At 38.7% G+C, this 23793-nt stretch overlaps 1 protein-coding gene across 15 annotated transcripts in view; it reads left to right on the top strand.

The window, feature by feature from the left end:
- SATB1 (SATB homeobox 1) overlaps nucleotides 1–23472 on the top strand; it is a 116257-nt gene extending 92785 nt beyond the window's left edge. For 8 of the 15 annotated variants that reach the window (XM_053359743.1, XM_053359728.1, XM_053359733.1 and 5 more), the window contains 3 exons: nucleotides 18222–18425; nucleotides 19067–19162; nucleotides 21737–23472. In XM_053359743.1, coding sequence (XP_053215718.1) covers nucleotides 18222–18425; nucleotides 19067–19162; nucleotides 21737–22240 — 804 coding nt within the window. In that variant the 3' untranslated portion in view covers nucleotides 22241–23472. The remainder of the gene's footprint in view (nucleotides 1–18221; nucleotides 18426–19066; nucleotides 19163–21736) is intronic. The other 7 variants (XM_053359737.1, XM_053359741.1, XM_053359734.1 and 4 more) reach the window with 5 other exon arrangements.
- Nucleotides 23473–23793: the final 321 nt, after the last annotated feature.

Here is a 23793-nt window from a genome sequence, read left to right as displayed (position 1 = left end):
GGGGTACTTTTACCTTTACTTATTCTGACTTAGATGATGGTGATGATTAAATTTAAACTTCACCTGACTAAATGTTACTCACACAAATCACCATTTAAAGTATGACCAAGAATTAAATTTCTAGTGGATTTGAGATCAGTGACTTGTGATCAGTGAGGTAGGTTGATGTTGTTGTTGTTTTGCACTAGCAGTTGAGCCGACATATGAAATCAATATAGCCTCATAATTGGTGACGCAATGTAACCTGTCTCTGAGTCATGTGTCAAAATGAGTATCCAGGTTCAGGAATTGGTTTACTTTGAAGGCATACAAAATAAACTTCAGTGTGACCCAATTCAGGTGTTACAAGCAGGTATGAAAGCAGAAATGTACCAATCTTGCTTTACAATAAGATCCTTAAATCTGAGGGTGGAGAGAGGAGGTCTGTCCTTCTTGCCTTGTTTTTATGCTGCAGCCAAAGCAAGAAATCTCCTTCCTTGTTATAATATCCCAATTGCTTTTGGATAACTTTCTGAATTATCATTAGCAGACAATATCTCCAATATTTTAGTCCTCTTTTCTGGTATCCAGTTGTATCAATGACCACACATATAGGCCACAAATCCTTCTGTATTCAGTTGTACTAACTTTTAACAGAGACAAGGAGATTCATGTTCCCAACCTCCTCCTTTAAAACGCAGTAATCCATTTTATGACCCATGTTATAAATTGTAATTTACCATTCCAAGCCCCAATTTATTAAGTAATTGGCAGGTGTTCTTTGCTTGTTTTGATTTTTAAGTACTTTTTTGTCCAGTAGGTTTTCTGCCTATAATTGCCATTTGTATAATGATGATATTAGAACAGAGCTAGAAAGAAGAAAGAAAAGATCACCTGTTTCTTTTACATATATATTTTTAATCCATTGTTAACCTTTTTGTCTTTTTTACATGTGAATGTAATTTGCACAAGAATGCCTATTATATTTTTGATTAGGGGCTTGTGCCTGTCACTACTCTACTGAAGTCAAGAAATTTCAAGAGAACCATAGTTGGGAGGAGAAAAATGAGAGGTAAAAAAGGATGAGATAAGAAACTAAGGTTAGTGGTAACTCTTAGAGTACTTGGTAGTACAGTACAATATGAATAATATTTCTTCCCCACCCCAATTTAATAATAGAATGGGGGTATTAACAGATTAGGGGCATCTTGATCTTGTGCCTATGGAACTGTTCCCCTGTAATCCTAAAAAGTGGAGAGCTGTCATTCTGCAGCGAAGAGTTAGTTTTAAACCGAATTGTTTTTGTAAATAACTTGAGAATGTAGATAAGATTACATTCGTATTGCACGTTCTAACTGTTTCTTCTACACATTTATTCCATTCTTTCAAAGAATTACATAAAATAAGAGTTCAGAGATGTACTGGGTTTTGTTACGTACCCTAGGCTTCTGGACCAGTGTTTAAAGTATACTTCCTTTGTACGATTCTATAGCTTTTGATAGCAACAAAGAGAAAAAGGGGCCTTCTGTGCCACTTGTGACAGCTTTTCACATCAGAGGCAGGGTGCAGTAGCAGATTATAATGGCAAGACAATGTGACTGGTTAATGGATTAAATATGATACTTCAGGAAACAAAAACATCAATTTCTTTATCCTTCAGTAGCTGGGGAAAAATAGATTCCTTATCTTTGAAGTTTACTTCTGTTTCTGACAATTCATGTAAGTTTCTTTTATATTAATTCCCATCTGTTCTTGCTGACAGCTATGAATTTGTTTATTTAAATCACAGCTTATCATATTTAGCCTTTTTCAGGGATGGTCTTCTTCCACACACAAAAGCCTTGTCATCTAAATAGTGTCCAAAATGATCAGCTACCTCTATAATTTCTGAGGCCCAAAGAAAAATCCCTCTGCCCCTCAAAAAAGAAATTTGGCTAGAATAAATCCTGGTTATGGAAACCCAACATTTTGGTCCTAATGTGTGAATTATATTTAAATTATAACTTCTTTGTAATGAAATGCCTGGTTTTTTAAAATCTGTCTGAGCAAGATTCATTGGTTATCCTTTCAGTGTTCAAAAATAAATAACATCTGTAGGAATGCATCTACATCTCTTGAAATGCAAAGCATTCGAGTAGGAATATGATTTGTTAAAGTGGTCCTTTGTGCGGTTGACTTCACTTCGGTCTTTAGTTTTGTGCATTCTTTGCAGTCCGAGCTGATGCCAACAAAAGTTTTTTTGTGGACTTTAAAGAGGTTTGCACATTGCAGTCCTTTTGTTCAAGGCATAAACCTAAGAATCTGTTGTTGCATAAATACAGATCTGGAGGTTTGACCACTTGGACTAAGCAGATGGGGGTTTAACTAGTGGCATGCAAAAAAGAAGGAAAAGAAAACCCACAAAAGGCAAAATATCAATTGGCTATTAGAAAGGATAAAAACAGAAACTGGGAACAAGTCCCATTTTCTGTCAAAATGTATCAAATTTGTTCAAATCAGTGGAAATGGGGACTTTTCAGCTTTCCCCATTCAGTGATATTCTTCCACACTTCCTGAAAAGTCACCCCTGCAAGTCAGGGCATCAGGCTGCTAGGTGTGAGGCATTGCCATCAGAATGGAATATATATATATATATATTTGTTTCCTTTTTAAACTACCCTTTATCCCATAGTATCCCAACACAGTTTACGGCATAATGGTTTAATAGTTTGAGTGTCAGACTAGGGTTTGAATTGCCGTTCATCCATGAAACTCTCTGAGTGACCTTGTTTCCATCACTGCTTCTGAGCCTACCCTGACCTACAAGGTTTGTTGTGGGATTAATTGAGGAAAGGGAGGACCTTGTACGTACACCGCCTTGAGCTCCTTGGTGGGAAAAAGGTGGGATATAAATGCAGTAAATAAATAAAATAATTGGATGCAATTAAACAGCACAGAACAAACCTCATCTAAACGAATTTCAGTCATCAGCAGTCAGAACTGTTGAGATAATATTTGCCTCCCAACAGCCTGAAGGAAAAAAAATCTATCCTTTCAGTTAATGTCAGAAAGCTCACTATGAGGGGATATCTGTACCTCCACAGCAGCCAAGAAACACTCTTATCCGTGTCGCCACCAAATGACCAGAGCCTCCCTTGCAGTTCTCAGGATTTTGGTTGGCCGATAGGGAGAGACCCCATTGTCTTATGTTTTGTTAGCATTACCTATATAACTAACGTAGGCAGAACAGGTTTTTTTAAAAAAAAAATAATCACAGCTGTGGTTTGGGTTTTCGTTAAATAAATAAAAAACTTTAGAAGCAGCTTAATATTTTAAAAACCTCTTAGCGATGTGCGACAACCACATGAAAGCAAGAATTTGGGGGACTCAAACAGATAAAAGCAGGGTCAGTTCTTACAGAAACGTTTTGAAGGCATAACACCAAGATACTTAATACTTTGCACTTGTAAAGTGCTTTCAAGTGTTCAAAGTGCTTCACATGCATCATGTACAGTGGTACCTCGGGTTACATACTGTCAGCGCTGCCCAAGGTCCCAGCTCACACAAGACCAACGCTGCTTCTTCCTCAAGTAAAAAAGTCTTTATTGAAGTTCAGTTTCATTTCCAGACGCGCAGCGCGCAACGCTACGTCTATGCCTTAGACCGTAGAAGTCCCATCTGAATCTCCTCCCCCCTGACACCAGCTTAAGATTCTAGCCTTACTCCACCTCTTCCTCTGTTCCTTCTTTCTCTGGGTCCTCCTGCTAGTCGGAGTTTCAGCCCTCCTAGATTCTTCTGACGCTGAGTCCGCCGACTCTTCTCCCCCCCTCCTTCGGGCTTTAGGACCTGGCTCCCAATCCGGGTTTTCTGCTGTCCCGCGCTCCTCCACATTTGAACTTGGCGCGCGCGCGCAGCCTCCCACTTTCCTTCTGACCGTTACACTTGTGTCACTGCTCCCTCTTTCGGGGAGGCTAGCTGGACCTGGCCTTCCCTACGTTTCCCCACTCCCCGATGGGGGCGTGGTTACCCCTGACTCATCTTCTCTCCCCGCTGGAGGAGAAGCTGGTCCTGACTCATGTGACTCTTCCCCCCCACTGTGCTCTGGTGGGGGAACTGGTCCTGATCCTCCGCTACTCCTTTGGGACTCCCCTCTGGTTCCTTGTTTATGGAGCGTCCACCCTGGGACTCCCCTCGCCCTTACCATAGGCACCCCCTCCTGGGAATCTTCTGATTCGCTGGAGAAGCTCATGGAATCTCTCGGGCCACTGTCATATTCCCCTACGCTCCCTTCTGATTCCTCTCCTCCGCTCTCTATTTGCTCTCTCCCCTGCTCTTCTGCTCCTGAGCCTCTGACACATACGCTTCAGGTTACAGACTCCGCTAACCCAGAAATAGTACTTCGGGTTAAGAACTTTGCTTCAGGGTGAGAACAGAAATCGTGCTCTGGCAGCGCGGCAGCAGCAGGAGGCCCCATTAGCTAAAGTGGTGCTTCAGGTTAAGAACAGTTTCAAGTTAAGAACGGACCTCTGGAACGAATTAAGTACTTAACCCGAGGTACCACTGTAGCTGGAATCCTTACAGCAGCCCTGTAAAGTAAGTTATCATCTCCCATATTAAACAAATGCCTTGCATTTCCTGAGGCCACCCAGTAAGTTAATGACAGAGGTGAGGGTCAGAAGGTAGGCTTGATTATTCCTGTCATGGCTTATTCACTATGGTGCACCAGCTCTCACAATACACTTAGATAAACCTTGCAGTATTGGTTGAAAAAAATGTAATGCCTCAAAGCATAAAGACATGAGAAATAGTCAGATGTTCCCATAGAATAAGCAGGATGCTAAGGTCCTTTTTGCTGTTGCTGTTTGTGTTTTTAAAACCTATATATACACAAGTGCAAATATATGCTTGAGGGGCAGTTATAATTTTCTTTACTCCACAAAGGCACAAAAAAGTAGGGGTTTAAATCTGCAAATTCCCTAATTTGTGCTGGCCTTGCAACATTTTTGTGTATATGTAGTTATAATCAGGAAAGAGCAAGCTGGAACAAATGCTGCAAATGTATGCAAATGAGAGGGAAAAGAGAGATTGCACAAATAAAATGGTATCTAATATAAGGGAATAGATAATTTAGACAAACAATAGCTCAAATTTAGATAATTGGAATACAGCAAAAACTAGAAATCTCAAGCTTGACTTGTTTTTTTAAAGCCTAGTAGGACTTTAAAAAGCAAAGTTGGAGTAAAATTAATTATTAGTTTTTAGAAATATGTTTCAAATTACAGCTTTTTAATATATTTTGTCAAGTGCATTTTTTGTCCTGCATTTCTAAATCTTTTATTTCCAAATCACACCCTTAAACTACTTTTATTATAGGAAGTTCACAAATATTAGTGAGACTAATTCATGATTTCTATCCTTAACGTATGAAAATACCCAGGAAGCATTGCATGCAGACAAGACCAGTTCTGTATTCAAAACTGCCTTTAAAAACCATTAAGTAGTATAATAGGTGAATAACATAAGGAATTTATATTTCAACATTTCCTCCTCCCCTTATTTATTGGTGTGACGCACCAAGAAACCCATGGTAGTATAAGTCGAAAAGCAAAAATTATATAATGCCTTTCAATCACACAAAGCTATGGGCAAGTTTTACTGTGGCTTTTATGTTCTTAGTCATTGTTTCTCTGTCCTATAATGACTTGGTACAACCTAAATTCTTTGTACCTAGCATGCTTCAGTCTAATTAAATCTCCTGCTGAACACCATGTCTTCTCCTGCTCCCCACTTTCATTTTGTTTTGCTGAAGAAGAGTTCCGAGGACCTGGAAAGCTTGCTCACTATTTTGTGATGTTAGCTGGACTCTGGGGTTTCTTTTTTATTTTAATTATATAGATATATATTAGGGACCATGGGACGCGGGTGGCGCTGTGGGTTAAACCACAGAGCCTAGGACTTGCCGATCAGAAGGTTGGCGGTTCGAATCCCCGCGACAGGGTGAGCTCCCGTTGCTCGGTCCCTGCTTCTGCCAACCTAGCAGTTCGAAAGCACGTCAAAGTGCAAGTAGATAAATAGGCACCGCTCTGGCAGGAAGGTGAACGGCGTTTCTGTGCACTGCTCTGGTTAGCCAGAAGCGGCTTAGTCATGCTGGCCACATGAGCCGGAAGCTGTATGCCGGCTCCCTCGGCCTATAGAGTGAGATGAGCACCGCAATCCGAGTCGTCTGCGACTGGACCTAATGGTCAGGGGTCCCTTTACCTTTACCTGTATTAGGGACCAGTGACCCTAAGTTCTAGTTGAATCCAGTCAGGTTCTTAAAACGGGGGCAACAACTAACTGCACTCTGAATGATCTCAGTGATTGAGTTGGATAAAGTAGTGTCGTTCTTAAACTCTATTCATGCAAAGTTGAAAATTGCTGAGGGTCTTGGCGTACCACTTAATGGTTGTTTGTTTTTTTTGGAGAGGGGGGTTGCATGTTGTAGCAATTGCATTGTGCTGTGCCAGATGCTGCATAATACTTAATAGAATTTGTGTGCTTCTTTTATTTCTCAAATAATGAATTTTAGTGTATCACAGTAAATTTCAATACAATACAAAAGAAGCAAGAAAAAAATCAATAATCAGTAGTAATAATTAAATGTGATAGATGCCCATCTCCCATCTTCAACCACAAATTCACAGATAACGGTAGGCATGGACCACAGTTTGGGAACCCTTAGTCTAAAGAACAAGTTATTAGGATTCTTGTGGTGCATCTAATAGGAGAAGTTCTATGAAAAGGAAGCTTTCTCATGCTGGCTGAATCAGACTCAAAAACAGCTGCTTGGTTGGTTGCACCTGGTCACAAAGTATTTTTGGACACATTGTGCTTAGAATCCCAAGATTTTTATTTTTATTTTTATCTCTGGCTGTAGAAGAAGCAGTGCGAAAATATGATTGCTTTGTGATTCTAAGCAACATTTTCCTAAGCAAAGCTATTTTATTCAAGGTTAGCCTCCAGTTTTGTTTCAAAAGGATCTCTGGGTGAAGGGCTGGAAAGTTGACTTTCCAAAAAGTTGGAAGAGTTGCTTCTAATAGGAGTAGATAGAAGTGGATAGACTAGCCAAGGGCTGCTTCAATATATATTTCCATTGCAGCCAGGGTCAAAAGAGGCTGGTGCAAAATAACTTCAGTACAGTCGTGGGAGGGTTGCTGGCTTTTCCTTTTAGGTAGCAGCTCCTCACATGGCATGGGATGCTGCTGCACAGATTCTCCTGACCTTGAGCCGCTTATTGGGGATCCTGCAGATGATAGCTATCTTCTGTCTCCGCTCTTGGGGGCAGTATGCCTAGGTATACCAGTTGATAGGAATCGCATATAGGGAGGACAGGGAACTTCTGAGTGCATTTAGTGGAACTAGCTTATCTTCTTTGCACGGCAAAAAAGAATTGCCAATCTTGGGTAGGCTTCTAAGTCTAAACGCACAAATGATAGGAAAGGTAGGGCGAGGCTGTCATGCCCAGGATGGGGACCGCGCATGTATCCATGGTCCCCTACCCTATTCTGCACAGAGTGGAAGAAGCAGGCATACCCAATGTACACAGGGACATTGTGCAGCAACCTTTTTTCTATATACTTTATACCCTTGTATATTCAGGCCCAATACTGGAAGACGGTATTATTATCCCTTAAAACTGAACCATGGCTATATGGCTATATATCAAACCCACCAAGTTAAAGTCTTCTTTTCAATGTAGAACAGCTATGGGGGAGAATATCTGACTTCCAAGGCTAAATGTCACAGTAAATCACATAGTATATTGCTTACTGGATCCAGGGTCCAGCAAGATCACAGAAAAATAGGTTCCAGGAACTGTGATGTATCTAACTGTGGCCATTCACGGAGCATATTTGGGTGATTTCCTATTTCTTTTTTTATAACTATCAACTACCTAAGCTCTCTGAAGCTTTCCAGTCTCAAATCGTGTGTATCCATTCATTTGAAAGTATTTTTACTCTGCTGCTCATCACAATGTGATTGGAGGGTGAAGTACAGTAAAAATTTAAAACCAGAAACAAGGCTTATAGCTAAGATCAGATGAAATCCACACTAAATCAAATAACAGCAGTAGTGGTCAAAAACCCAAGGCAAGGTGATTAAGCCCCCTTAAAAGCCTGCTGGAATAGGAGAGTTCAGCTGGCACCAAAAATTCATCAGAATTTGCATCAGTCACATATTGCTGGGGGCGTGGGGGGGGTAGCAGACATTGCATAAGTGGGAATAAGCCCCTTCCTGGTTGCTGCATAACAGTTATTCCTTGGATGCAGGATAACAAAGTGGGTTTCACCTGCTGATCTTAATTGCATAGGACAATTGGTATGACACTACCAACCAGACAACACAGACATTTTCTTTGAATATCATAGAGAAACTGTTTGGCCCTGTAACTATCATTTTTGAATACTTTGAGTCTGGAGAAGCAAGTCTAACTTTGTTCAGTGGCCTTCCAAATCTGTGTGCAAAGGCTTGTAGCTTTAGCCTTCAGATAAGTGTAACTTTGAATTCATACAGCGAGGGAAAAGGCGGAGGCTGGGTGCGGCGCCTCCCGGCGCCAGCTTGCCGCCCTTGCTGAAGCAGCGCCATGCCCAGAGCATCCGTCTCTTCCACTCCGGAGGAACCGCCCTCCAGCCGCTGCAAAGCTGCTGGCAGCGCCATAAAAAGGTCAGCAACTCTGGGAAAGGGAGGGCACTGGAGGGATCTTTGCACCACGGCACCAGATATACTTAAGACGGCCCTGTCTAGATAGATACAATGATGCAGAACAAAAGGCACATAAACTGTAAAAGTTTTGGGTTATTTTCCTGGGTCATATAGTCATATAAAGATTTACTTGCAGGCAAACCAGTATCTTTATCAAACTGTATACCTGCTTAATACAGGGATATGAACATTTCAAATGGAACCTTGATTTAAATAAATGATTTAAATCTGCCCTTTCCTTGCATGCTTAACTCTGTGATTTAAGTTACTATATACCCTGGCCTAATATCAGTCTCAATATGTGAAATCTTGCTGTCCAAATTAAAATCTAGGGTTATTTTTATTTATTACATGTGTACACCAATCCAGCAAGAGTTCTATGCTATGCATTCTCTGTTTTCATGAACCATGTAATATGCAGAGGTTAAAGCTGTTGTTTTTTTAAATGTACAATGGAGACTCATGACAAAATCACAGAAAATCCATGTCACGTTTCCAGCTGTAATGTTTTAAGGGAACATGAGAAACAGGTTTAGAAACAGGTTAAAACTTAATGGTAAGGATTTGCTGAACTAACAATTTGAATCAGAATACAAAAAAGGGAGGTATGAGGAGGTCCGGGAAACATGTTAAAGGAAAATGAGAAATGGAAAATCTGCATGTTTTATTTTTTTTTTTCTTTTTAATTATTTTTTCTGTATTTTTATTATTATTTTTTACTCTGTCTTTTCCTTTTTACTGTTATTGTATTAAAAACCTTAATAAATATTCTATAAAAAAAAAATCCATGTCCCATTGACAGTTGTTGGTCTTGGAGGCAGTAGCAGGTGACCATAGGAATGCAGGAAGCTGCCTTATATACTAAGTCAGGACATTAGTCCATGTAGCACAGCATAGGTGATATTCACAGTCCTACTTGAAGATGTTGGGGGATGAACCTGGGACTTCCTGCAGGCAGAGCAGATGTACTATCAATGAGATATGCCCCTCCGGCAGGGTGAGACAGCAAACTGAGACAGGAACCTTGATGCTGTCCTAGAAAGAAGATCTGAGACAAGCAGTGTGGGTTTACATTGGGTTGGTATGGAGGGCACATTGTTTTGCTCCCTTCTATGCATGCTTCTACACCACTGTTTCCCAGCAAGGGACAATGTTGAGCTGCAGCTGTTTTGCCCTAGGCAGGGAATGCCCACCTGTAGCAGGGGGGTGGCAGAAGTGATGGCTGCTTCTAATGACGAGCTAACTTCACTAGGCCAACTCTGGTTAGACTTGAAGCTGCTGTGCCAGGAAAATGATCACTTAAAAAAATACAGTTAAATATTATTGCAAGAAGACGTGTTTGTATCAATTTCTGCTGGCATGTATTCTTTCATTCTACTATAGAGAAGCCTCTAGCTATAGAGATTGTTTTAAGAACTTTGTAACATTTAAAGGGGTTAATATGTTAGATAAAGGGTGGGGGGGAATCAAGACAAACATTTTTATTACTGGACATGAGGGGGGTAGTTCTGATTAAATTACATGATTATTTGAATGGGATAGAAGACAGAGTGCATCATTTCTTGCCCTCAACTTTAATGCCTTTAATCAAATAATGACCTTCTGGAAATAGTTAATTTTAAGCATTTGGAAAGATCAATACCACTTTGCCACCAAAAAATGGCCCAGATGATGTGAAATTTGATGTATTTAAAGTACCATTTCACCCTTTTAACCTAGTAAATAATTTAAAATGCTTTCAGTAATCTTTTGCCACCATTATGTATCTCATTGTTCTAAGTATTATGACTTACTTTCTTTTTTCCAAAAGCAACCTTCCTGCACTATGAAGGGCTTGCAGGTCTAAGCCCAAGATAGCACACAGTATTGACTTTAACTTTCCTGAAATACATGGTTGCTTTCCATTTATATTAGTGCAATCATCCAGACGATATGCAATGAGACTTAAATGTTGTTTTTTTGAGAGGAATTACTTGTATTTCGAATTTGCCTTCTCTCATTTTAGTCTTATGTTAAAGGTGATGAATTAGGTCGCTTAGATTGTTTCAAAAGTCCGTTTTATCCAGTTTGTGGAACATTGCTATAAAATTATGTTTGAATGCCTTCAGCTTTGTAAATGGGAAAAATTACCCTCTATTAGCATGTTTGTGGGCAGATTAAAAACTGTCTTCATTAGCATAAGGAACACTTACTGATTCTTTATAAAACTAGAAAATTATTTGCTGAATGATAAATTGCTAGCTTTACAGTTAGTTGTTGTTGACAATGAGCTCATTCAAAATGCGTGCCGCAGTTTAGTCTACAACAAGACTGAATTCCTTTTTTACTCAGAACTACTGTTTAATGGATTATGTACTTAAACCCTGTTCATACTGCATATGAAATGTAATTCATGCTTTTCACTAAAACGTTTGTATCAAATAGCCTTCTTATTTAGACTGATTTCGTTTAATACTGTATATTTTTATGATACTCTACCCCAGAGATTGTAACACAATACTCCTGCATATATAATTTTGGAAAGGAAAAAACAACGCTCTGAATATTAAGATTAGGCAACATGAATTTGTGCATAGATCTTAAAACTCAGAAATGTTACCTAAATCGTTCAGAGAAAAAAAAGTTTAAATGGTTAAAAATAGGGCTACAGACCAAAGCAAAGAGAGCTTTATAATTAAAGGTGTTAGGCATTCACATTGCACTTCAAAAGGCTATTTTCTGGTGGCTAGATCCATCAGAATGTGGGTAGGCATACTTTTTCAAATGAGTGTCTGATTAACAGTCACATTCGTGGTCTAACAAATGGTACACATGCAGTTGTCCTTTGCTGAATCAGAACCAATGGTAGTTTTGCCCTTGACTTTACTAGGATGGTTTGTTACACTCAAAAGTTCTTTCCCTTTACTATAGCATATAGAATTACTTTGCAGTAAAAAATCTTCTTTGTTTTTACTAGACCTGTACCGTATGTAATTGCCCATTTGACAAATAAGAAATTTGGTGGTCCTTTTGGAAACCAAGGTATTGGTATTCAGACTCGATTAAGCCTTTTGAGGTCTAAAATGTAGCAATGCTATATATTAAAATATAACAAAAAAAGACAAATAAATTCTTTGAGATGCTCATACATACATTTGATTTATATAATATTCTAAGCACTGGGTTTTTATATCCAGTAAATAATTTTTGTAGTGCATTTTAAAAGTTTTTGTAAGAAAATGCCAAAGAAAATGTAACCCCCCCCCCAAAAAAAAACCTTAACTACCTCTTTTTCACCATTTTCTTGCCTACATAGCAAGACTTGCATATGTCACTCAGCTGCTATAAAGTGTATAGCAGTATTTCCTTTGTGGCAGATGGATTTAAAACTTGACTTCTCAATAAATGTAGGTTTACAATACATAACTTTACAGGATTTGTGTTGTATATAACAGGTTTGAACATATTATCTCAGAATTCATCTGCATGGCATTTTCAGCTTATCCCAGGGCCCATGCCAGTTATCTTAAGTAATAGGGAGAAAGTGTACTGATTGATAGCAGCTAAAGGCGTGATTCTGAATAGAAACAAAGGCTTTACAACAGAAGGTGTCAAATTAAACTTTGTCAGTTTGAAAAGTAGTAACATCCTGAAAGTTCATCTAACATATTTACATGTGACTAATGTTTATATTTTGCCTTCTTCCTTCTTTATATGCAGTGTAATGCTGCCTGCCTGGCAAATTTGCTGCACAGAAGTGTAGGATGTTCCTACTGTCATTTTAGGTTCTACTCTTTTTTTCGAAGTATGTACAAAGCCTAAGGGCAGACTTCCATATGTGGTGGTGCGCTCCCTTTTAATAGACAGATTTCCCCTTCCTTAAAAAAATTGAAGGTGTAATATTTGATGTGCAAAAGGCATATATATTATTTAGAAACTTATCGCCTGCCCTTCTACCGCGTTCACACCACAGAGAGCCACTTAAAACAATGGCAACACAACGTTCCCATAATAAAGCAACAATAGAAAACAAACCAATATAAAAATTAAAATGGGCATGGAAGATAAAAGCCCTAAATAGCGTTCGCCATATAAAACAAAAGCTTGGTGGAAGGCAAAAGTTTTCAAGTCAGCAGAAAGCAGCAAGAAAGCCTGGGCAAAATGGGGGAGTGTTAAGCATCACAGTGCAAGGGACTGTTTCTACTCTTGGCTAAGCTTTTGCAAGTCCCAAGACATTAATTTGCAATGGAGTTTCCTTGTATAACCCACAGAATTCAGCCTAGTTTCTCCAAATGAAAAAGCAAATGCAATAGTAGATTTTTAAAGCACCTGATTCTCGCCCCCCAGAATGTTAAGCATTATGTCTTTTCCATTTTCAGTTTTGTTATATGCAGCGTTTGAACCAATTTGTGGTTTTATTCAACGGCAAATGCTAATTACTGCTTGACATGGCCATTCCATCTGAGAGAGGTTTCTCCTCTGAAGTCTTCAGTAATTTAAATATATATTATTTTTGTTTTTAAATGATGCTGTCCCCTCCTACCATATATTACTATTTCAAGAAATCTCAGTGTTATTTTAAAAAATAAGCAGGTGAGGCGATACATATATTTTTCATATTTTAAGATCAAACATGAGACAAGAAGCTTTTTAAAGTTTTGGCTTCAGTTTTAAATTTTATCAAAAAATTGGGTGATTTTAATCTTTCAAAATTAGTGGACTACCCTTAAAAAGCTAAGAGAGTTGCATTTATACTTGCAATTCATCACACTGTTTGGGGGTGAGGAATTAGAAGTATTATTTCAGGGCAAAGGTTAATAGCAAACTACTGGAAATGTTTTATTAGTCATGGGTAATTAATAAAGATATGTCTGCACTTAAAACACAGAAGTGACAACAAGAGCAAAATACTTGCTAAATGAGTCAATGTTTTTTCTCTTCCTTCCTTCCTTCCGGAATTACTTGTTAAGCGCACCCCAACCAAGATTTTTTTAAGGAAATATTTCTGATAACTGTAAAGAACAAACAGTGGCTTCCCACCAACCATCTTCTAAAGTGGTATCAAGATTTAGGGAACAAAATTGATGAGAGATTATGGGGTTTTTACTCCAGCGACATCTGAAGGGTACCACATTGGCTAGCCATACAATAGAGTGTGTGTTCAATAGGTGTTTCTGTATGTTCATCAAATGTTAGTGAACACTTACACCTTGGCACAGCCAGCACATATATTGCAAGCAACAGGTAATCCTTACACATGTCCTTTATCTTACCCTATCCAGCCTATAAGCCATGTAAATTATTAGTGCTCTGGCACCCAGGCAACTTGTATGTTAGAGACAGGGAGCCGGATGGGGATTTGACTGGTAGCTACAGAGTAGCTGCTTGGATTTTGGTAAATATATACTGACATTATATATCTCATGGTACAAAAGTACCAGGTATTTTAAGGGAGCAAAGAGATTACTGTCTTATGTCTTTATTGACTATTGTCTTACTTGTCCATTACGCCTTTACTGAAATCAAATGATGATTTGAAATAGCTCAGGAGAATCCATTCATAATATTGAATGCATGGTAAATTTGCACCATCTGTTATTTCACTGGTCTAAGCAGTAAACCTGCATTTTATCTGGCACATAGCCTCCTCCACACATTAGAAACCTCCCTATCCTTGGAGAGCTAACATGTCAGGTAGAAAGCTTTTACTCTGAGCTGCCTGATTTCTGTGTGCAGGGAGGAAACCATCCATTCACGTAGGTAACCAGTATGTGGATCTGTAGAGCCAATAAACTTCAGAAACAAAAGTTTTGGGTTGCTGACCTGGACCCACCTCTGACCTGCTCTAGCTCTAGCTCTCGTCTCAATCCAGTCAATATTTTTGAAATCAAGACATGACAACTCTGGGATCTGTTATTTGTATGTTGAAGAGCAATCCTCTTTCACTGTTCTTTGGTTGTCCTATTTTAAGGATTGTAGCACATATGGTACAGAAAAGTTATTAAATCCCATTGATTTCAGTAGGAGTTGATGCATGCTGGATTTTCACCAGATTGTGAAATCCACAACTTGCTTTCTGAAGAAATGGTAGAATGGTTGAATGAGAAAATTTCTCCAGTGGGCATGTTGGGAATTTTGAGAGAGAGTCATAGAGACCAGTCACAAATTGCAGGGGGGGGGTGGCATAACACAAAATGGCCACCACATCGCAGAGAGCAGGAAATGGTGTGGTCATGTGCTTACCCAGTGCTTTTTTTTCTGGTGGGACACAGGGGTACGCATACCCCTAAACATTTTGTGGATTTTTAGTTTCTTCTCTAGCACGGTGAATTGTCAGTTCCGTTGCTAACCCCGATGCTGTATTTTTCCTGATTTGAACTATGAAATGGTGATTTTCTTGAGTCAAAATGAGAGTAGCCCGACTCTTTATGTGTGCTACAACTGTGGTCAGGATGCTATTGGCACAAAGATGGAAAGGCGATAAAATACCAACCAAGGAAGAAAGGCAAGAAAAACTTATGGACTATGTCGAAATGGCAAAACTAACTGAAAGATTTCGAAACAAGGACAAAAAATCTTTTAAGAAAGACTGGGAACCATTTTCGGCTTATATAAAAAATCAGTGCAAAGAACTAGACTCACTAACAGGTTTTGAATAACCATTTACAATTGACAAAAATTATATAATTCAAAGTTAAAACATAAAAAGGACTGAAAAATGAATACAGTCATACCTCTACTTACGTATCCCTCTGGCTACGGAATCTTTGGGTTATGGCCACGGCCATATACATGTATACTTCTGGGTTTCACCATGCGTGCATGCGCAGAAGTTTTCAATCACACTGCACACATGTGCAGAAGCACACCTCTATTTACATAATTTTTGGGGTGCGAACGGATCCCCAGAACGAATTAAGTTTGTATCCGGAGAGTCCACTGTATGCAGGAACTGATACTATTTTAAATAAACCAGAGAAGGTGGTTGAGGGAAGTCCGGGGAGAATGGGGAAATTTTGGAATTATGTTATATGTTATGAAGCAATATTGGAAAAAATGAAAAAATGATTTAAAAAATGAGAGTACCCATAAACATTTTTTTTAAAAAAGCACTGCCCTTACCCTTAGTGAGGAAACAGGAACCTACACCAGCCATTTCAGTGCTTCTCTCACAGAAAAGTTCTTTGTCCCTCTCTTCTACTCAGAGCACAAGGGAGAGTGTCCAGTCCTGCATACGGAGTGGGTTCAGTGTGGGAGTGGCTGAGCCAACGCAAGCTAGAACAGATCAGAAAGAGCAAACTGTCTCTCCTGTAATGTTGATTTTGAAGGGATATTTACTGACACCTTTGGTGGGACATATGGCTGATACTGGAAGCCATACCAACATCCCCATGTCAAAAGCATTATTGCACAGTCATACCTCGTGTTGTGTCTTTTCGGCTTGCGAATGCGGCAAACCCGGAAGTGTATACATTGTGTGTGCAGAAGCGCCGCTCTAGTTGCGGACTTTTCGGGGTGTGAACTGCACCCCAGAACAGATTGTGTCTGCAACTAGAGGTACCACTGTATAGGTTGTATTCAAGTTATGACCTGTTCATTGCTAAAAACCAATAACATTGCAGCCCTAACGGGGAAATGTGGTTCTGGTGTCAGTTCATCCAGGCTACAGTAATGCCCTCTACGTGTTCAGAAATGTCAACTGTCACAAAATGCTGCTACCGGAATGGTAATAATGGGTGATTAACTGTCCAGGGGCCCTTTACCTTACTTTACCTTTATCTAATAGCTGGTAGATGATCTGCTTATATTCTACATAGTGTTTGTATTAACTTTTAGAACCCATTTCAGTTTGAGACCATATTATTTGAAGCACCATCTATACCCATAGGAACCAATCAGTTCCTAAGATCAGCCTCAGAGGCCCTGTTCTCTGGTCTACCACTAAAAAATGTCAGGTCAGTTGGTACCAGAGGCAAGCCAAATGGCCCCACAACTTTTGGGACTCCTACCTCCAAGACCTGTGTTTGGTCCTACTCTGTTGTTATTTCAAATGGATCCTGAAAAGCATTTTATACCATCAAGGTTTTCAGTTATTTTACTGCTGGTTTGCTATATTTTAATTTGATGGTGTTTTATGGGTTGCTTTGATATTCATGATACTATAATGTAAGCCTAATTTCTTATATTGTAAGCTGCCATAGATTACTTGACCATAAAATGTAATAATTTAACAATAATAATTTATTTCTCCCCCCCCCCTTGAATAAATGGTATGGATTGCATAGTTAAAGCATTCAGAGTTAAATCGGAAAGGGAATTATTAATGTACTAATTTTGTTTATTTCCCTGTATTCATACAGAGCAAATACTAGTTTCCTTTGTCCTGTTTCTTTAAAACCAATAATAAAAAAAATCAAATAATGCCACAGATATCATTTAAGATGGCATGTAGGCAATTGCTAAACCGTTAAGGGGGGAAAATCTGTGCATCTATTTTAGAAGCAAATTAGCATTTGCTACAGTTCTCCTGGGACAATCTTTTGGCATACTTTCAAGCCTGCTTTTCCCTAGAACATGCCTGGGTTAGAGCAGGTGCTTTTATAGACAGTTTGCATGTGCTGTGATATGGAGAAGAGTGTGGTCTTTTTCATATCATACATAAAATCGTGAGTTTAATTTTGAAACCAGAAGACTGAATTGGGTAGAAGATTTGTCAACAGGTTTCAGTTCTGTCTGCAGAGCTACCGTATTTTTCGCTCTATAACACGCACCCGACCATAACACGCACATAGTTTTTAGAGGAGGAAAATCCGTAGGCATGCCACCCGTAGGCATTCCCTCCATAACACGCACAGACATTTCCCCTTACTTTTTAGGAGGAAAAAAGTGAGTGTTATGGTGCAAAAAATACGGTACCTGAGTACATGAGCAAGAATGAGGCTATCTTGCTCAATGATGTCTTTTCAAAGGATTGTTCTCTTTCAAAAGGACATTAGAAAACTTCTGCATCGTAAGATTTATGTGAGCCAGCTTTATATAGTCAAAATAGATGAATGAAGCTCTCTCTTATTCGAAGTAAGAAAAATATCACTAGGATTCCCTTTTTAAAAAAAAAATAGTGAAAACAACACCTAACATGCAAGCTACCCAAATGCTCTTTTTATGCCATCAGATGAATATTGGCTTACATAAAGAAAAATCAACTGCAGAGACACAATAGTGGACTGAGAATCCTCTCTCATATATTTGAAATATATGATGCATTGCTGCTTTGTGTGGTTGGGTGTGTGGGTTTTTTTTGGGGGGGGGGTTTAAAGGGATCTGTTTAATAGAAGCTAGGTTATTATTTAAAAAGTTGGCTTTCTTGATAGTTTCGTACAACAAAATGACTGACTGTTATTGTTTTTACCAGATTATGAAGTTATAAGGCCACTCCCAGGGTGTACGCTATGCCTGCATTCATCCGGTTTCCTTCCAAGGAAAGCATTTGTATGGTCCTGCTTTCTTGTTAAAGTGGTCTAAAATTTTGATATTATTTCAAGGGATGGCTCTGTGAACTCTTGCGCTGGAAAGAAGATCCTTCACCTGAGAATAGAACCCTGTGGGAGAATCTGTCAATGATCCGGAGATTCCTCAGTCTTCCTCAGCCTGAAAGAGATGCCATTTATGAACAAGAAAGCAATGCAGTTCATCACCATGGCGACAGGCCTTCCCACATTATCCATGTTCCAGCAGAGCAGATTCAGGTTGGTTTACCTTTGCCTATTCAGTGTTAAGAAGAAGAAGAAGAACAACAAAACCTAGTTTATCTTGAAAAAGAAACAATTCCTTCTATTTCTGCTCTATTAAATAGAAGAGTTTTAGTATGAATAAGATTATTTCAGAATTAAAATCTGCCATTGTTCACCTTTAGTTGAATGCTTGACTTTTTGTGCAATACAGAAGCATGTGTACATAGTACACTAGAATTAATTTTAGGGTTTCCTGATCAGCAGTTCCTCCACGTTAGTTCCAGATTTTTAAACTTCTTTTTTAAAAACGAGTTGGGAAGGTGCAAGAGTTGCCAAAACTGGATATTCACAAAGTAATATGCATGTACTTCAGGCATTTTCTTCTTTTCAGTAGCTCTTGCACCCACAGTTGCAGGAGCTGCAGATAGTGATGCTTAAAAAAATAACTGGCCTCTTACTTGTGGCAATAATTTATAAATGTGGAGGACGTAAATATACCAGGTGCCATAATGTTGAAATAAAAGTCCAGTTGATGCAATTGACAGTGTTTCATTTAAGTGAAAATCGTGGGAGGAGTTCCAGCCCCAAATTCTTCATCCCACTTGCCCCCCGTTTGAAAACTGGGATGAGTCAATGTTTGTTTGTTTTTCCTTCAGAGCCCCTCTCCCACCAACCTTGGGAAAGGAGAGCATAGAGGCGCTTTCTTACCTGGCCTGCTGACCACTGGACCTTGGCTGGGTGCTGCTCCCCAGGTGAGCTGGCACGAGTTTAATGTGTCAGGGACAGTTATGGAGGGGTTTCAGGACTTGAACCAACAGATTCCTTCCATATAAATACAGAACAGGAAATGCTGCCTCTCTGGGAATGGATGAGGCTTAACTTTATTATAAGCTGCCCTGGTAATAAATTTTGAAGGGCGGGGGTGGTACAAGTCTCTTGTACTAAAGACAGACTTGGGGGTCAGCCTTTCACTTTCCCCCTTCTTTTCCAAGAATAGATAGCCCCCTGTCCCCTGACTACACTCAAGACTCTGAATCGTTCATATTATTACTATGGAACTATTTACAAAACCAAAAAAGCACACCTGCGTTATTAAAGATAAAACAAACTGAACAATGGAATATTGGCTGCTTGAAATGATGAAAGCTGAGAAACTTAATGTTTGATTTAGCAAAGCGAGGGAGAGAAAGGTCTATGCTAAAAAAAACACATTACTGTACTTGCTTGAAAATTGCCAGTTTTCATACACTTATCACTTGTTAATGCATTTTCATACAAGAATAAAGGGAAAAGCTTATGCAACCACATACATCCTTAGTTTTGGACATGGTTTCACCTTTTATACAAATGCTCATAGTTTCAATCCTAAGCATTCTTAGTAAAATGGATCTTACTAATGCTATGGAAATTAGCAGGATTTAGGCTAAGTAAGCATAGTTAAGGTTGGGCTGCATGTGAGCAGTAGCCAACAAAGTTGTAGATTTACATAAGTCTCCCTCCATACATGCAATATTAGCTGTGCCATATTCCCAACTTTTGTGGCTATGTATGGAAAATATGTGACCTTTTTAAAAGAGTGCATACATACATATGCAGCATCTTTGTGACCTTGTGAAATTTGGGCACAGCATTTAAATAAATGTATTCAAAGGCCTGGAAATTGCTTACATAACCTCATTGCACCCAAGTATGCTGGTATAGAATGACATCCTCATGCACAAAACATGTCCCTGCCTTTATATTTGCACAGGTTTCACAGCCTTCTTTACACTTGTTTAAGTTCCACTGATGTTTCATCTGATGCTTAGGATTTCAAGCTTGTCTCATGTAATTCTGGCTTTATTTAGTTTTTGGAATTAATAGCAATCTAGTCATTGGATTTTTTAAAAAACTTAGATGCTCTCGTCATAGTATCTCCTTTAAAAAATTCTGAACCTTTTCACTTTGCCATTAGCAGTACCTAAGTAATAATTCAAAAACACTATTGAGGGATAGGTAAGTACAAGCAGGACTTACAGTAAAACTTTACACTATAGGGTGATCTTGTTCAGTGATCCAGGCAACCAGTCATACCATGCCATTCCCCAGTCCTCATTGGGCGGTTTATGGAGGCGTGATTGCCTTCCCTCCCCACAATTTTTGTAATTCTACAAAATTCAGGCTTCTCCCAAAAATGCTGATTTCTCCCTCCTCTTCTTGATTGATTCTATTTTGACTAAATAAAAATGAGAAGTGGGAGAATTGAATTTGCTATTAGTTTAAGTGAAGATGTTTATATGCAACCTCTAAATGAAGATAGTGGAAACAAAAGATATAGATGGCAGTTATTCTAATATTGTACACCACGTGGCTTTACTTCGCCTTTGTGAAGATGTGTTTTATGATAATACTGTTCAGAGTAGTTAACATTTGGATATACCATATGTCTTCCCCCCATTTTTTTTATCTTACGTACATTTCCAAAAGTATGCTGCTTATATATTAAAATTCAGTTTATGATTATTTGATGTACCCAGCAGTAACCCACGACCCACGTAATGCATGGAAACAACCATATTTAAGATATCTAATATGATCTCTTGCATGCAGCAGCAGCTGCTACTTCCTACCTCTTCTTCTCCTTCCCTTTTCATAGCTAATGCTGCCCAACTGCACACATTAGTTGGCAGTACAAAAATATGGTAGAGAAAAGGCATGAACTTTCCTGCGACAACACAGCCCAGAGGCCAAATTTGCAGACTCCTCACCGACTTTTCAAACAGGAGTTAATCACACAATCCGGACCTTCATACAATCAGCTACTCAGACATAGAGTCCGGTTCAAATTGGAAACTATGAAGGGGAAGGACTTGTGCCATTTCTCCATGATATATTTCATCACACACACTCCCAGCTGGATTGGTGAACTGAGCCCACTGTGACTGTTATTGACATTCAATTTATATCTCATTTTCCCATAAGGATTTGTGCCACAAGCGGCTAGCATTACATGTGAACTGATCTTAAATGAACCACGGTTTGCAGGAAACAAAAGTTGGAACTGGATTTGCCAAACCTGTGGCTAGCTATGGTTAGCATCATATGTATACATGTAGTGCTAACCATAGTTAAAAGACAAGAGTTGGAGAATCTGTATGGGAAAGTGAGGGAGAAAGAATGAGATGTAGGGGGAATATGGAAACCCATGGGGCAGTCATCAAGTAGTGCTATTCCTGCCCCGGCTCAGTATGGGTAAACACAATTACTTTAAATGGTTTTAAAGAAACCAGTATTTCTTATTTCTTGTATTGAACGAAAAAGTCAGTGTGGTTTTCTTTGTCTACCAGCAGCAGCAGCAACAACAACAACAGCAACAGCAGCAACAGCAGCAGCAGCAGCAGCAACAGCCACCACCACCAGGCCCCAGATTACCCCCAAGGCAGCCAACAGTAGCATCACCAGCTGAATCTGAGGATGAAAATCGTCAGAAGACCCGCCCACGAACAAAGATTTCCGTGGAAGCCCTGGGCATCCTTCAGAGTTTTATACAAGATGTAGGCCTATATCCAGATGAAGAAGCAATCCAGACTCTTTCAGCTCAACTTGATCTTCCCAAATACACCATCATCAAATTCTTTCAGAACCAGCGATATTATGTCAAGCACCATGGAAAGCTGAAAGACAACTCAGGCTTGGAGGTGGATGTTGCAGAATATAAGGAAGAAGAGCTGCTTAAGGATTTGGAAGAGGCTGCACAAGACAAAAATACGAACACACTTTTTTCAGTTAAATTAGAAGAAGAGTTATCTGTAGAAGGGAATACTGACATTAATAATGAGTTGAAAGACTGATTGAAAAAGTATTTATTCAACAGTGTCACTGCTATTTACTAATGAAATGAAAATTCCATCCTGTGTTCTGTCAGCAACCTCTATTCATTGTTTGGCCAATGAATCTTCCAAAACTTGCACAAAAGTTGAAAAAGGATAATGCAGACTGCACTAGATATTTTACAATTTGCTTCAGAGCTACAGATGAAGCATTGAGGATTGTTTCATATTAATTTGTGTTCACTGGGTACACCAAGGTGTATCCGATAAGCATGATATCTGTGGGTTGTTTTTTATTATTATTATTATTATTCTAGAGCTTTCAGACAAGCATTACTTTTGTGATTTATTGTTTTGGTTTTGGTTTATTTTCCAATTATTACTGTTAACACTCCACACTTGATCTTTGAAAGCTCACATTTATTTAAATAATAGAAGAAAAAGAAGAAGAAGAAGAAGAGTTTGTTACTCTTGCTCTATTGTATGTTACAAAAGAACTATAGACTGTGGGATGCAGTTTAAAGTTAACATATGCCAACAAATGCCTTGTATTATATGGCACTGCCGTAACTCAGATTTGTTTTCTTTTCAGAAATAAGAGGTCACTGTATCGTTTTCATTCTCATTCTCATTGTTACATGATTTTTTGAAAACAAAATGTGAAATACTGTTTTATCCCCATTATTTATTTGTAGATCCTACAGCATCATGTTGTAATTAATTTTTAGAAGTTTCCGTTAAATGTAATATTGCTTCTCTTGTTATCATACTGATTTTTTTTCTATTTATAAATGTATTTTGATGGGCAGTAAAACAAAGTGTCTTAAAAGTTTTAAATAGAGAAAATGTGCTTTACACAGTTGCCTATAAAAAGTGCTCTATGTTATCCAAGCAATTCATACTATAAGCTTCACTCTTATTGTTGTATGCAATTTTTACTATCATGCAAATAAGCTTAGGTAAATAAAACTAATAGATCACCTTAGAAACTTATGCAATTAATGTGAAAATAATTGATGTTTGCAATGTGTCTTCCTTTGGTTTACAATCAATTTTAAAGCTACAGCTGTATAAATTTTCTGTATAAAGGTGTATTTCTTTTTTATGAGTTTATTGCTATGAAAACACCAGTTATTTTGTTACAGCTGGCTGTTTTTATAAGTGTATCACAATTTTCTTTAAGCAGAAATGTTCTGACTAGGAGTGGTTATTGACTGTAACTACACAATTAAAATTGTTTGTATGGTATGATACGACAGGGTTTGTCTGCTTTTATATATGTGTTGAAGTAGCATCCTAAAACATATGTTGGTACTTTTATCCATCACTTTGAGAGAGGTTTCTTCAATTTGCCTCCTTATTTCTTATTTTCAATGACCTAAAACTATGAATCTGACAAACGGATACTTCTAAAGGAAACCCAGTTTTCCTGTGAAAATCATAACCTGTCTCGTCTTGGTTTTAAAAGTTGCCTGCCCAACAGAGATAGCAGGATATTATTGAGTCAAAAGGCTATCAGGCAAAAACATATTTACAGTTCCTGGCAGTAATGCACTTATAATGGATGCAGCTGG

This window comes from Podarcis raffonei, chromosome 12, assembly GCF_027172205.1.
Source record: "Podarcis raffonei isolate rPodRaf1 chromosome 12, rPodRaf1.pri, whole genome shotgun sequence".
NCBI lineage: Eukaryota > Metazoa > Chordata > Lepidosauria > Squamata > Lacertidae > Podarcis > Podarcis raffonei.
This window is presented reverse-complemented; position numbering and strand designations above follow the sequence as displayed.